We start from the raw sequence: 13,642 nt of genomic DNA on the forward strand, positions 1-13,642 counted from the left end.
ATTAATATATAAAAATAAAAATTAACGTTATTTCCCCCAAAAATGTATACCTAACCCAAGATAGACCACAGCCTGTCGTTTCCAATGTGAGCTAATGACTGGGCAGAACAAGCAAGGATACTAGATACTACTGCACTGTCAGGGCTAGTAACACAAGCATTTCGCTACACCCACAATTTCATCTGCGAAATAAGTGTATGTGACCAATAAAATGTGATTTGATTTTGATTTGAAGGAGGTGGGCAGAGACAAGCACGAGATAGCGTGATCCTATTGGCGCGTTCTAATATATATTTCCATTAGGGAACGCCAACTTTGAAGTGCGCATGTGCAACTCCAAAAGAACGCAATTTTAAAAACGTTGACAAAGGGAAAAGTTTACAAAACTTAGTCCACTCTATTCGTAACAACTGTTTGTTTTGGAAACAGAACTGTATTGAGATCAAATGTTTCTTCGATGAGAAAATTGGTAGAATGTCGGCCAAAATCCATATTCTCCCACTGTCGACCACTGGGCTTCCTCTCATCACCATATTTGGTAGTGAGTAGAAACGGCAACCGATGCTTCATATTTATACATCCGGTGAAAAATCTGTCTCATTGTTCTAGCTGTATTATTACTCTATTCTAGTGCATTCATGGTGGACTTTCTAATAACTTTTATTTTGAAGTCGGATTTGTGGGCGTCACACTTTCACAGGAAGTAACCGCCACCTTGTTAGTGGATGTTTTTGAGTTTTGCACTCACGTTGTGTACGGTTTTCTGTGAATTATAACCCAGAGGATTTCTTACTGAAGGTGAATTCAACAAATACATTGAAATTACATGTCGTTTTAAAATGTATGGCATTGCAACGGTCCCATATAATAAAGCAGGAATGCTCCGGCTGTAGCTAGCCAGCAAGCTAACGCCAACTAGCTACTTTGGCTAGCTAGCTATGCACTTTGCGATCATGAACATGTCATGATCACTATTAGCTAGGTTTTCAAGGCACGATCTCTGTTTATTAGCTGCTGGATCCTTGCCTGTAAATTACAATGTTCTTAAGCTAGTTAACATTCAAATTGCAGGAGAGGTGTTGGCATGATATGGTGTACCATTAGCTGAGAGACGATGAGAATGGAATTGGTTGAAAGCTTAGTTAAAATGTTATTTTCTGATGTGGTAATAGTATAATATCACAGCCCTGTACCTAAACAAAGTAATACATAGCCATACACCGTATTGTGTGATACCCCACTATGTTTACAGATAGTCAAATCCTTTTGTCTAAGATGTTCCTTTATCTGTAAGGGGATGATACGGCGTCCCAAGCCCACTGACTCGGAGGCTGACCTCCTAGAAGAGCAGGAGAGGTTTCTTGCCTCGGGGACCCCATCCACTGTCAATGTGGTCCGGCGGCCGGACAAGAGATCAGGAGACACCAATGGGGCTCAAGGAGACCAGAGAGATGTGGTCACAATCCAAGGTTCATAGGCTGTGTAAACAGTCAGCCCATTGCTGAACTTTTTTTCCACTAATTGGTCTTTTGACCAGATCTTTTTCAGAGTTGGTCTGAATGGTAAAATATATATATATATATCAGAATTGGGCTGTCTCTGTAAACGCAGCCATAGTAAGTCTGTCATACACCTTTTTGTAAGATAGTTGATTGTGTTTAGCGGGGAGCCCAAACACAACTTTAGGTTTTCTGATTGTTAATAATATGATGCTGTGCATCTCTTTCTTTAGATCTCCCAGATGAGCTCCCCACTCTGACTCCTGCACCTCCCAAAAAGTCTCGCCTCAAAGTCGATCGTGTTCGCTTCGAGGATGAGGACCCAGAGGAGAGGTTGGATAGACATGACACGCACATCAGTGCTGTTCTATCTAAGATCATTGTGAGTGATACTCTCGCCATCTATCTCCTGCTCAGCAGAGCCACACACAGTTCTGTTTGTGTTTCAACCTCAACTCCTACACTTTTGCTTCTCTTCCCTTAGGAAAGGGACACTAGCACTACACCAGTGTCCTTACCAGCATTCACAGGCCTTGCTTTTCCTAAAGTATTACACCGGCCTGAGATGGAGAGCATGGTAGGAGCTCAATTGCTCAGTTTTGTTATGAGGATCAATCAGTTAATACAGAATTTACCTCATACTATATGTGGTACAATTAATCCAGAATGGTGCTTCACAAGTTATGGATACACACACAAACTATTCTTCTAAACTATGTTATGTTACACTAGGTTCCAGCTGCTGGTGAAAAGAGGAGCATTTTTGCCCGACAGATTGCAGCACAGAGAATAAAAGAGGGAAATACCCCTTTATACTTTGCACCAGAATCCAGGGGTCAAACATCTGGACCCAAGGTGCTGAACCTCTCTCCAGAGTCTACCATGGAGATGGATCAACCTCCCTCTAGACTTGACAGTAAGTACCAGAGTTCCAGTAATTCATTTCATAAAGTTGAAAAGAATATCCTGGCAGACAATAATTTGTACTTTGATGTCTACTCTGAAGGCCCAACTTGGCTCGCACTGAATGGGATGGCCTGTTTGGTTTTGTACTGTCCCACTTGCCAGCCAATACTAAACTGTTCAGTTGGGAAAACTTGCTCATGTCTCTTTTTTTCTTCCAGGATTCAGTGCAATGGCGGGCCCCAGGCTGGTATCTGGCCAGGGACTTGGTGGGTCAGACAGTACAGTAGAAATGCTGAAGATCCACCAGGAGAACCAGGCCAAACTACAGGCCATGTCTAATGGCGAAATCCTGGAGGAGCAAAAAAGGCTGCTGGGTCAGCTAGGTAGGCACATGTTGCTATTTGAGGATTGTGTGCTGTGTTTGGTAAGGCTATGATGTGAGCCTTTTAAACCTTCAATCATATTGTGTACCTCTCAGATCCCAGATTTGTTGACTTTGTGAGGTCTCGTAAGGCACAGGGAGCGCTAGCCTCTGCCCCACAGCCGTCCACCTCCCGGGATGAGAGACTCGGGGAACAGCGTCTACAAGAAACCGTCATGATAGGCGCCAAGAAGCCAGAGCAGAATCCTCTGGAGGTAGAGATGGAGAGAGAGGAAGATGAGGACGAACCAACCCCCCAACCGCCAATGAAAGGTAGAAGACATTATACAAATGTGCTGTAACTCCATTATGAATTAGCAAGAGAGCCTGCCTCTGCACTGTCAGTCCTATAGCACACCTGGATGTCTGCCAACTGTTTCCTCTCTCCTTTCAGCTAATTGCACAAGTCATTTCGTATTGCAGAAAAAAGACGCCTTGGAGCTCCGTGACTAGAATACCAGGGCTGAACACTGATTTAAATCTGCCTGATTAGAAGGAAGCTGGCCAAATTCAGATTCACTTTGTGTAATGGAGATCGTGGGGGAAAGCCCAAGACATACTGTATGAACATGGAGGAAGAATTATTGTCCGTTTCTGGACCACAGTGCGTGCCTACTGTATTTTGGATTGTTTTCAGACAGCAATGCCAGCATTACAAGCTTTTATTATCCATTACACTGATAGGAGAGAAATGTATGACTGAGGTGCTAGAGTAACTCTAGATGCATTCGAGTTACCCCAAAACATGGTTTCGATTCAGATCTTGATCATTTTGGATATTTAGCCCATGAAGTGCTTTACAAATAGTGCTAAATATCGTACTAATGATGCATTACCACCGTGTATCTCTCCAGAGGAGGACCTGCCAGTCAAGCCTCAGAAGGAGTGGGTGCACATGGACAAGCTGGAGCCAGAGAAACTGGAATGGATCAGGGACCTGCCTGCCCCCAGACGGAAAGGAACCAAGCAGGTACTAACTACTGTTTACACGGAACACTTTGTCAAGAGATGCGAGGAGCTTGTGTGTTTGTCTCACCTAGTGACTATCACTGTGTCTCTGCGCTGACAGGCCATGCTGGCTCGCTTTGACTTTGCCGGAACCCTGATCCCGCCTACAGAGGACCTGCCCACCCACCTTGGTCTTCACCACCACGGAGAGGAGCCCGAGGTCAGCATAGTGCACTAACACACACATCTCCTGGAAGTTTTTCCAGAGAATACGCCTGTTGATGTCTTCTCTCTGTCTCCCTCAGCTGGCTGGTTACTCCCTGCAGGAGCTCTTCCTTCTCTCTCGTAGTCAGGTGATCCAGCAGCGGCGCCTGGCACTCAACACTCTGGCCCACGTCCTCACCAAGGTACTGCCTGTCAATCAGTTCGATCACATCAAAAGACAGTTGAATCTCCTTTAATTAACATCGGAGATCGGTGTTCCTGTAGGCGCGGGCTGGCGAGTTTGCAGCCGCTCTCAGGGGCAGTGTGGTGTCCACTCTGCTGGATGCTGGCCTTCTCTTCCTGCTGCGCTTCTCACTGGACGATAATGTGGAGGGAGTGGTGTCCGCCGCCGTGCACGCACTCCGAGCCCTCCTGGTGTCCTCAGACGACGAGGTAAGAGACCTTGCTTACAGTGCACTTTGTATCATCACCACTAGAGTGTACCACGGTGAGAGAATTTTTTAAAAATCTTTGTCCCTGTCTTGTTTCAGGATTGTCTGGACAGCACTCTCTCATGGTTCCGTGGGCTGGCCTCTTTTCCTCTACTGCCCACTGCTCAGGAAGAGGAGGATGAGGAAGACGAGGGGCTGCCCGAGGTCATGAGAGAGACGGCTCAAGAGAAGGAAGAGAAGAAGACTGATCATGACGTGGCCAGGAATGATGTCGTTAAGGTGACTAGAGAGCAGACTGATTAATCATCCCAACACTCCGTTATCTCTCCACTATCGCTCGCTCTGTGATTCTGCGCCTCAATGTCTTTGCACCCTGTGGAGTAGTGCTAGGGATAAATGCATTGTGTAAAGATGTCGGCTGTATTGGTTCTCTGTCTCAGGGTTTACTGAGGATGAAGCTGCTTCCTAGGCTCCGCTACATCCTCGAGGTGATCCGCCCATCACCCAGGGTGGTCCAGGACGTGCTGGGAGTCCTCATCCGAATCGCCAGACACTCCTCCTCTGCAGCCACTCAGGTAACATCATCTACACTGCCCACAATGCCCTGTGGCATATCTCTGCCGCTCTCTGGTTTTATTAGCTATAAGCCTCTTGACATGAGTTAACATTTGTAGTATGACTACTATCTGGACTGTCACTGCAGGTCTTGGACTGCCCTCGTCTGATGGAGACTGTTATGTCAGAGTTCCTGCCCTGCTCCTGGACAGTGCCCGCCTCACCCACGCTCCAGTCTACATACGGACTGCCCGTGGCCAATGCCATGAAGCTGCTACGCGTCCTGGCCACCACTGGCAGGCACGCCTGTGCCAGGCTGGTAAGTTTGGAGAGAGTTTTCAAACCCAAGCTTACCTCATGTAGTAATGCTACACTTAGCCTTCTTCTGTTGGTTAACTTTAATATGATGGAGTGATGCATAAGTGTTTTATGATCATGATGTGATATATGATCTTGTCTAATAGACTTGTAGAATGAAGTCGCCCTGACTGTGTTCCCCAGCTGAACTCTCTAGGTGCGCGGGAGCGTCTGTCTCGTCTGCTTGCCCCAGAGCCCAGCGAGCTGCTGCTGGAGCCAGAGGAGGCCTTGAGGGTCAGCATTGAGGCCTACCGGCTGTGGGCCGTTGCAGCCAGCTACGGACAGGCCTGTAACCTGTACATGTGAGTCACTGGTCTTCAAACCTCCAAACATCACCTACACGGACTGTACAAGACATTAGGAACACCTTCCTAATATTGAGTTGCACCCCCTCAGAACAGCCTCAATTCGTCAGGGCATGAACTCATGGTGTCGAAAGTGTTCTACAGGGATTCTGGCCCATGTTGACTCCAATGCTTCCCACAGTTGTGTCAAGTTGGGCTGGTTGTCCTTTTAAGTGGTGGACCATTCTTGATACACACAGGAAACTGTTGGAACGTTAAAAAAAACAGCGGCGTTGCAGTTCTTGACACACACAAACCGGTAATTACTACCATACCCTGTTCAAAGGTACTGAAATATTTAGTCTTGCCTATTCACCCTCTGAATGGCACACATACACAATCCATGTCTCAAGGCTTAAACATCTTTCTTTGACCTGTCTCCTCCCCTTCATCTACACTAATGGAAGTGGATTTAACAAGTGACATCGATAAAGGATCATAGCTTTCACCTGGTCAGTTTATGTCATGGAAAGAGCAAAGGTCCCTAATGTTTTAGACACTGAGTGTACATCTCTAGGCTCCTGGGGGATGGTGGGGCCGTAATAAGCCATCTGGACACGCTGTGTTAAAAAAATTGTATTCCTCCTAATTTCATGTTCAAAGGTATTGCTTAATACCACAGACAACCCAGATCAGATGGGTATAATTGCTTGGTGTTAGATTATACATGGCAGGAAAAGCTGCGTCAAAAACAAGTCTGTCCCTCAGGGTGAATATTACAGCAGCACATCTTCTTCCCTCTACCATTACCAGGGACCTGTACCCCATCCTGGTGAGAGTATTGCAGTCTGCCCACCGGCCCTGGCGCCCCTCAGAGCCCCTGTTGCCTCTGGAGCTCCACAGGCTCCAGGCCCTCCTCACTCTGCTCACACAGGTCACACACACCGCCGGCTGCCATCAGGAGCTGCAGGCTGGCCTGGTCAGGTAACACACACTCTGGATCTTTACCACTTCTAACTATGTTCACTCCTGCAGCTTTGACGTGTTTCATGTGACTCCATGATGTGCTGCTTTGTATTGATAGCCATTGGATTCAACAGTGAAAAACCTCTACTTTCACTACAGTTCCCAGGGGGACGAGTGTCCTCCCCCACCCCCGGTGACGTGGGGTCATGTGACAGGTCTGCAGCCCACAGTGCTGGGGCTGCTGAAGGGCTGTGTGAGAACCCTGGGGGAGCCAGTCCAGAGGGAGAGCACCCTGAGACTGGTGCCGGCCTACCTTGTCTACATGGGGGCCTTCTACTCCCAGCTCTCCATCCAGGTGACTGTATAAAAACTATAGCAGTACTCAACAAGGGAATTAAAAGATCAGACCAGAATTGTATCTAAATAGTCCTAACTGCCTGTCCTCGTCGTCCTTCATCAGTACAGATTGGAAATAAGCTTCCACTACAGTGCTGTGGTTAAAATATTTGCCCCCTGTTTGATGTTCTGTTTTCAGATCTTCAACCAAAACCTAATATTAAAGGGAACCTGAGTGAACAAATAACACATTTGATACTTATTTCATTTATTTAATAAACAAAGTTATGCAATAACCAATTCCCCTTGTGAGAAAGTAATTGCCCCCTTTACACTCAATAACCGGTTGTCCCACCTTGAGCTGCAATTACTGCAACCAAACGCTTCCTGTAGTTGTCAATCAGTCTCTCACATCGCTGTGGAGGAATTTTGTCCATCTCTTCCACGCAGAACTGCTTTAACTTGGAAACATTTGTGGGCTTTCAAGCATGAACGGCTCGTTTCAGGTTCTGCCACATCTCAATCGGATTTAGGTCTGGACTTTGAGTAGGCCATTCAAAAACGTGAAATGTCTTGCTTTTCGGCCATTCTGATATAGACATGCTTGTTTGTTTTAGATTGTCTTGCTGCATGACCCAGCTGTGCTTCAGCACACGGATGGATGGCCTGACATTCCCCTTTTAAAAGTCTCTGATACAGAACAGAAAGGTGCTTCCAGGTGCTTTTTGGCAAACTTAAGTCTACTTTTTGGACGACATGGGCCCCGTTGTCTGCCGAAAAACCAAACACTGCATTCCACAGGAAGAACCTCATACCAACGGTCAAGAATACGTTGCTGCCTCAGGACTTGGGCGACTTGCCATCATTAAAGAAACTGCTATGCATCAGGGAATGTCAGGCCATCCATCCATGAGCTGAAGCGAAGCTGGGTCATTAGGCAAGACAATGATCCAAAACACACAAGCAAGTCTACAGCAAAAATAGAGAAAAATCATTGGCCAGATCATTGCTTTTACTCATCGTCTCTAATCTGGTGTGCCAACCCTTTCAGAGCTCATTCAATCCAGTGGAGTGTCTGCAGGAGCTGGAGATGCTGACCTCAGAGGTTCTTCTCCCTCTGCTGTCCCACGAGGCTGTTCACAGCCTGATTAACAACCTCAAGTGAGTCCCATCTACTTAGAAGCATAGGGCTACATCTGTGGTGATTTACTCCCTTACTGCAGAGCTTAATGGAGGGGATGTTGCTCTTTCTGTGTGGTTAATGCATTTTCTGTCTGGCCCCTGATCCAGTGCTGTAGGATGATACTCTGGGAGTGTGTCGTCTCTCTGTTGTGATCTATCTGTGTCGTGTTCCCAGGTGTAGTTCGGCAGTGTGTAACCCTCAGTCCTGCTGCCCCGCCCCTGAGACCATCCCCAGTCTGCCTGGTCTGCACTGCGCCGGGTGGACGTCTGCTGGGGGTCTGCCTGGACCCAACTCCCCCTTCCCCCTCATTACCTCCCTGTGCTACCTCCTGGACACCCTCACCAGCATCCACAGAGGCCTGGTCCGCAAAGTACGTCCTTATGAAGCTGTAGTTACTCTCTAAATGTGACTTTTATCTGTCCGGTGTAAACCACAAGCGTTTGGTGTTGTTCTGCGTGGATCGGAATGGATATCTGCCACCATCTAGTGGTTGATTGCGGAGATGTGTAGGAAACAATTCACATTCATGTCATTGTCTTCTTACCTTACAGTGGGCTAGTGGGCCTAGGACTAATCTCTCTCCTATGTTCTTTCTGTCTCTGTTCAGTTCAGCTCCCTCCTTCTCTTTGAGGCTGTGCTAGGATACCTGCGTGGCTGTGGCCAAGCCAAGCCCACCTTGTCTCATTGGGTCCTGCGTCATGAACACCACCTGCTCTACCTGCTGCTGAGGCTGGCCTGTAGACTGGTAGTGTATAGAGCCCAACTTCCATCACTCAGTCTTAGGCTAGTCTGGGTACCAGTCTGTTTAGCTATCATTCCACTCCTTTCCACTCCTGCCATGCTAAACATCACCTTTGGCATTTGGCCCGGAGTACAAGGAGTAGAATGTTAGCCAAACAGACTGGTACCCATATAGTCATTCAGGGTCATGCTGTTTACCATCGCCCAGTAGGCTCATCTTGTGTTGTCATTTTGTATCTCAGACCAGTGATTCTGTTAAGAGGTGCATATGTACATCTTGTGTTGTCATTGAGTCACTTTGTACCTCAGACCAGTGATTCTGTTAAGAGGTGCATATGTACATCTTGTGTTGTCATTGAGTCACTTTGTATCTCAGACCAGTGATTCTGTTAAGAGGTGCATATGTACATCTTGTGTTGTCATTGAGTCACTTTGTATCTCAGACCAGTGGTTCTGTTAAGAGGTGCATATGTACATCTGATGTTGTCATTGAGTCACTTTGTATCTCAGACCAGTGATTCTGTTAAGAGGTGCATATGTACATCTGATGTTGTCATTGAGTCACTTTGTATCTCAGACCAGTGATTCTGTTAAGAGGTGCATATGTACATCTGATGTTGTCATTGAGTCACTTTGTATCTCAGACCAGTGATTCTGTTAAGAGGTGCATATGTACATCTGATGTCTCCACTTGTTGTCACTTGACAAGTTCCTCCGTTAAATATTTCAGATACAGTTAGTTTGCCATGATCATCTTTGTGTGATTTGGACATTTTGGATGAGTTACCTTTTTGTACTCAATGCTTCCAGGTTCCAACTGACCCAGAGGTGGCCAAGCATGCTGCCCTGTTTCACCACGTGTCTCTGGTAATGCTTCCCTGGCTATTACCTGGCAGTGAATACCTGGCCCATGAACTCATGGCCACCATGGTCTTCAACAAAGACTTCATACCGTGAGTCTTTTAGTGATACTGTCTCCAGTACTCAATAGGTCGTAGGTTTCGAAGCCATTAGACTAGAGGTAGAAGTCTTCCCAGAGGCAATGAAGCTTCTTTTTAAATAATTCCTTTTTTTCCAAACAATTATCACATTTCATACAGACATGATATATGACAAGGTAATGAGGTTCTCTCATTTTCTTTTTGCCAAGTTCTGTTGAAAGCGAATGCTCTCACGAGTGTTGTCTATGGAATTAGGAAGGTTCCCCGGGGCAAATGTACATACATGGTGGCCTCTCCTCACAGCAACATTGCCAACCCAAAAGGAGTTATCCAATTAAGTTTCATAAAACAGAACTTAAACTCTGGAATTCCAATGTAGTGAAATATTTGTTGTGTTGAGGTGCAGGGCCAGAAGATACATTGTTGTTGAAAGAGGAGATGTACTTCAGCCAGGGTGGTTTGCAGTGCATTAAACGTATGGCCAAATTTGAAATGTTGGGGGGGAAAAGGGGGGGACGACGACGACTTGTTGATTCATTGCAAATGTATGTAGTTTATGGCAGGGGTGGGCTGCCCGTGGGCATTGTGCACCATGTGCAATAGAGTGGTTTATGTTTACACAGCATCTGTTCTGCTAAGCACACACTTTTTTTCTTCTTTAAACAAATTCTGACATTCTGTTTTGTTTTTACATTTCCATTGTCTGGATCTAATTTGTTTTAGAAATAAATGTGAAGCAGGTTTTCAAAAGGTCACGACTAAGGGCTTTGATCTCAAGTCCACATAAAGTGCACTGTTTTTTTTTTTTTTCCTCGGGGTGGGACTTTTCTGCGTTATGTATAGACCTGGGTTCAAACAGTGTTTCAACCCAGCTCAAGTATATGATAGAAAATAAATATACCTACTAAATAATTATACCTACTATTGAACCCAGGTCTGCTATGCAGATGGGCTATTTAGAACACATGGCAATCTCTTTTGTGTTTTGTCGGTGTTGAGTGAGAGGACTATGACTATAAATCCTTTCCAACAGGATATTAAGCTATGTCATGCTAAGCCATCTCGCATTATATCGAGGTTGCACCAAATAGTAGCCTCCGGAGCTATATCCTGACCTTTTCACTTTAAGTTAGATCACTGCTCCATAGCTGGTATTCCTCTGATGCCACTGCCAACCTGCCTCATTAGTCTTTTTGTAAAGGACCTATTGTATTTGAACTCAGTGCTGTATAGCTCAACCATTCTATTCTCCCTGTCTTCCAGAGAGGGTCAGATTGGAGGGCCTGAGGCTGCAGAGATGTCTGAGCTGCGGGTACAGGAGCGCTCCTCCCCTCCCCTCCAGACCCTGGGTCCTCTGCTGAGGGAAGCCTGTGTCCAGCTGCCCTCTGTCCGGGGCTGCTACCTCTCCCACCTGGCCCACATGGAGCCCTCTGTCCTCTCCTCCAGGGACTTCCACTTGGGCAGAACGCCCTGGCTCAACACCCAGCTCCTCCCAGAACTTTCTGGACCCTTCCTCCCCTCCGATTGGCCCTTCCTGCCACTCGTCAGCCTGTACGAGCGGGCGGGTGCACCGGACGGAGGGGGCCTGCAGGTGGAGTCGCTCCCTGCGGGGGCAGTGCAGTCGGTCACACACTGCCTGCAGTGGCTGCTGCTGCTGGAGGTCTGGAGGGAGGATGCCCTCAGGGTGGTACTGCCTGTAGCCAAGCTGGCCCGTCTGGCTTGTATCTTCCTGTGCTCCAGTGATCTTTTCATGGAGATGCCTGTCCAGAGGCTGACCTGGGCTCTCTTCAGGCTGCTCACCAGGCCCTCTCAGCTGGAGGCTCTGGACCTCAACTCCCCTCCTACAGGCCTGGCCTCCTTCAATGACCTCTATTCTGCCCTGGTGGGGCAGTTTGAGGCGGTGTCATTCGGGGACCCCCTGTTTGGCTGCGTCATCCTCCTGCCTCTGCAGAGGCGCTTCAGTGTCACCATGAGGCTGACTCTGTTTGGGGAGCACGTGGGCCTGCTGCGCTCCCTAGGGGTAACTCTGGAACAGGTGAGCGGGAGGCTGGTTAACACACTGGATTGAATGTTGCGGTAGAGAGCACAGGGTACATTATTGTGTAGACAGCCAGTAGATGGAGGTCTTGGGGCTCTTGTCACTTGCTGCAACGTTGTGCCATTTGACAATGTGTCTAAAAACATGTGACATAAAGAGAGGCTAAATGAGCCCCTCTCTCTGTGTTCTTCCTAGTTGGCCGTCCCTATGGAGAGGTTCACGTCACCCCCGGAGGACTCTCTCCCTCTGCTGCGCCTCTACTTCCGGGCGCTGGTGACAGGGACACTGAGGCTGTGCTGGTGTCCTGTGCTCTATGTGGTGGCTCTGTCCCACCTTAACACCTTCATCTTCTCCCAGGACGCAGCGTCACAGGTACAGAGCACGTCACAGGCCCAGGGTGTGGACCAGCAGGTGGAAACAGCCCGTCGCAGCCTCCTGAGGAAGACTCACTACCTGACTGATGAGGTACACACTCACTCGCCTTCCCCCTGGGTCTTCCATCTCTCCACTGCTCCTGACTCCTTCCCCACAGACTTCTTATCCTCCTGCCATTCCTCCTCTCCCCTAACATCTGTCCTATCCTATCTAGGTGTTGAGGAGCCACCTGCTGCTGTTTAGGCTGCCCCAGAAAGACGCTGAGCTGGGCTTCAACACTTACGACCAGCTGCCTCCCATCCGGCAACGCAGGCTGGAGAGTGTTCTGGGGACCCAGGGGACGAGCGATAGCAAGGGGGAATGAGGACAGAGAGGAAGGGGGGACAGATCGTGGCTCTCATTTGGAGCGCCGTAGTCATGCCAAGGGTACCAGGTCCAAGAGGGCTTTACTGGAAACAGTGTGTAAGGATAAAGAGAGTGCTGTAAAGGTGCCTGGAATTGTCTGTCAAAACTGCGTCTGTATTTTGAATAAAGATGCTTTTGTATGTATATGTAACTTCAGCACTGTTGGAGAAGTTAATTAGTCTTTTATTACATTTGAGTAATTTAGCAGACAATCTTAGCCAGAGCGACTTACAGGAGCAATTCGATTTTAAGCTCTTTGGCTCAAGGGCACATCGTCAGATTTTTCACCTAGTTGGCTCGGGGATTTGAACCAGTGACCCTAACGCTCTCAACCGCTAGGCTACCTGCGGCATAGCTTTGGGACACAACATCGGGAGTCTGTGTATTGGTTGGACTCCCTGAGTTGTGAATCGTTCTGGTGGGTCGTGACCGAGAATAACCCTACCACAATATAGCCGACTACGTCAACAACAAAAATCCTGTCAACGAAGGCATTTGTATAATCTCTATGAACTCTACTTACCAGCAATAATTTGCTATCAAATAAACTTCTCAATCCAATTTTTTTCCGAACCACACCATATACGTGTGAAGTGCGTGGTCTAATGGCAGCTTGGTGTCTAACTCAAGGAATATGGTGCTGTTCAGACAAAAGTTGGATTCAGATGCTTTTTTTAATACCGGGGGACATATTTCACTTTACAAATACAGCTTCTTGAGATTATTCATATGCCTTTGTTGACAGGAAACATTTTCTTGATGAAGCCGGCTATATTGTTGTAGTGCAAGTTTGGGTGGGTTACTTTCTAAATGTAATCCGTTACAGTTACTTGTTTACCTGTCCAAAATTGTAATCAGTAACGTAACTTTTGGATTACCCAAACTCAGTAACATAATCTGATTACATTCCATTACTTTTAGATTACTTTCCCGTTAAGAGGCATTAGAAGAAGACAAAAATGTATGTTACCAATTGAACGACATCAATTGGAGGATAAATCAATGTTAAAGTTTACATAGCTGGTCACATG

At 47.1% G+C, this 13,642-nt stretch overlaps 1 protein-coding gene across 1 annotated transcript; it reads left to right on the forward strand.

Moving 5' to 3' along the window:
* Positions 1–584: 584 nt before the first annotated feature.
* On the forward strand, positions 585–12,762 carry rpap1 (RNA polymerase II associated protein 1). The gene is made up of 24 exons (XM_021584535.2): positions 585–798; positions 1,295–1,469; positions 1,733–1,881; positions 1,984–2,076; positions 2,232–2,415; positions 2,624–2,788; positions 2,884–3,099; positions 3,681–3,796; positions 3,896–3,994; positions 4,080–4,181; positions 4,264–4,431; positions 4,530–4,709; positions 4,871–5,005; positions 5,134–5,304; positions 5,487–5,644; positions 6,440–6,610; positions 6,752–6,947; positions 7,980–8,089; positions 8,286–8,481; positions 8,719–8,856; positions 9,663–9,805; positions 11,057–11,828; positions 12,027–12,296; positions 12,421–12,762. The coding sequence occupies exons 2-24, from the start codon at positions 1,298–1,300 to the stop codon at positions 12,568–12,570; spliced, it is 4,254 nt and encodes a 1,417-aa protein (XP_021440210.2). The 5' UTR covers positions 585–798; positions 1,295–1,297; the 3' UTR covers positions 12,571–12,762.
* Positions 12,763–13,642: the final 880 nt, after the last annotated feature.

This window comes from Oncorhynchus mykiss, chromosome 25 (genome assembly GCF_013265735.2).
Source record: "Oncorhynchus mykiss isolate Arlee chromosome 25, USDA_OmykA_1.1, whole genome shotgun sequence".
In the NCBI taxonomy this organism is placed as follows: domain Eukaryota; kingdom Metazoa; phylum Chordata; class Actinopteri; order Salmoniformes; family Salmonidae; genus Oncorhynchus; species Oncorhynchus mykiss.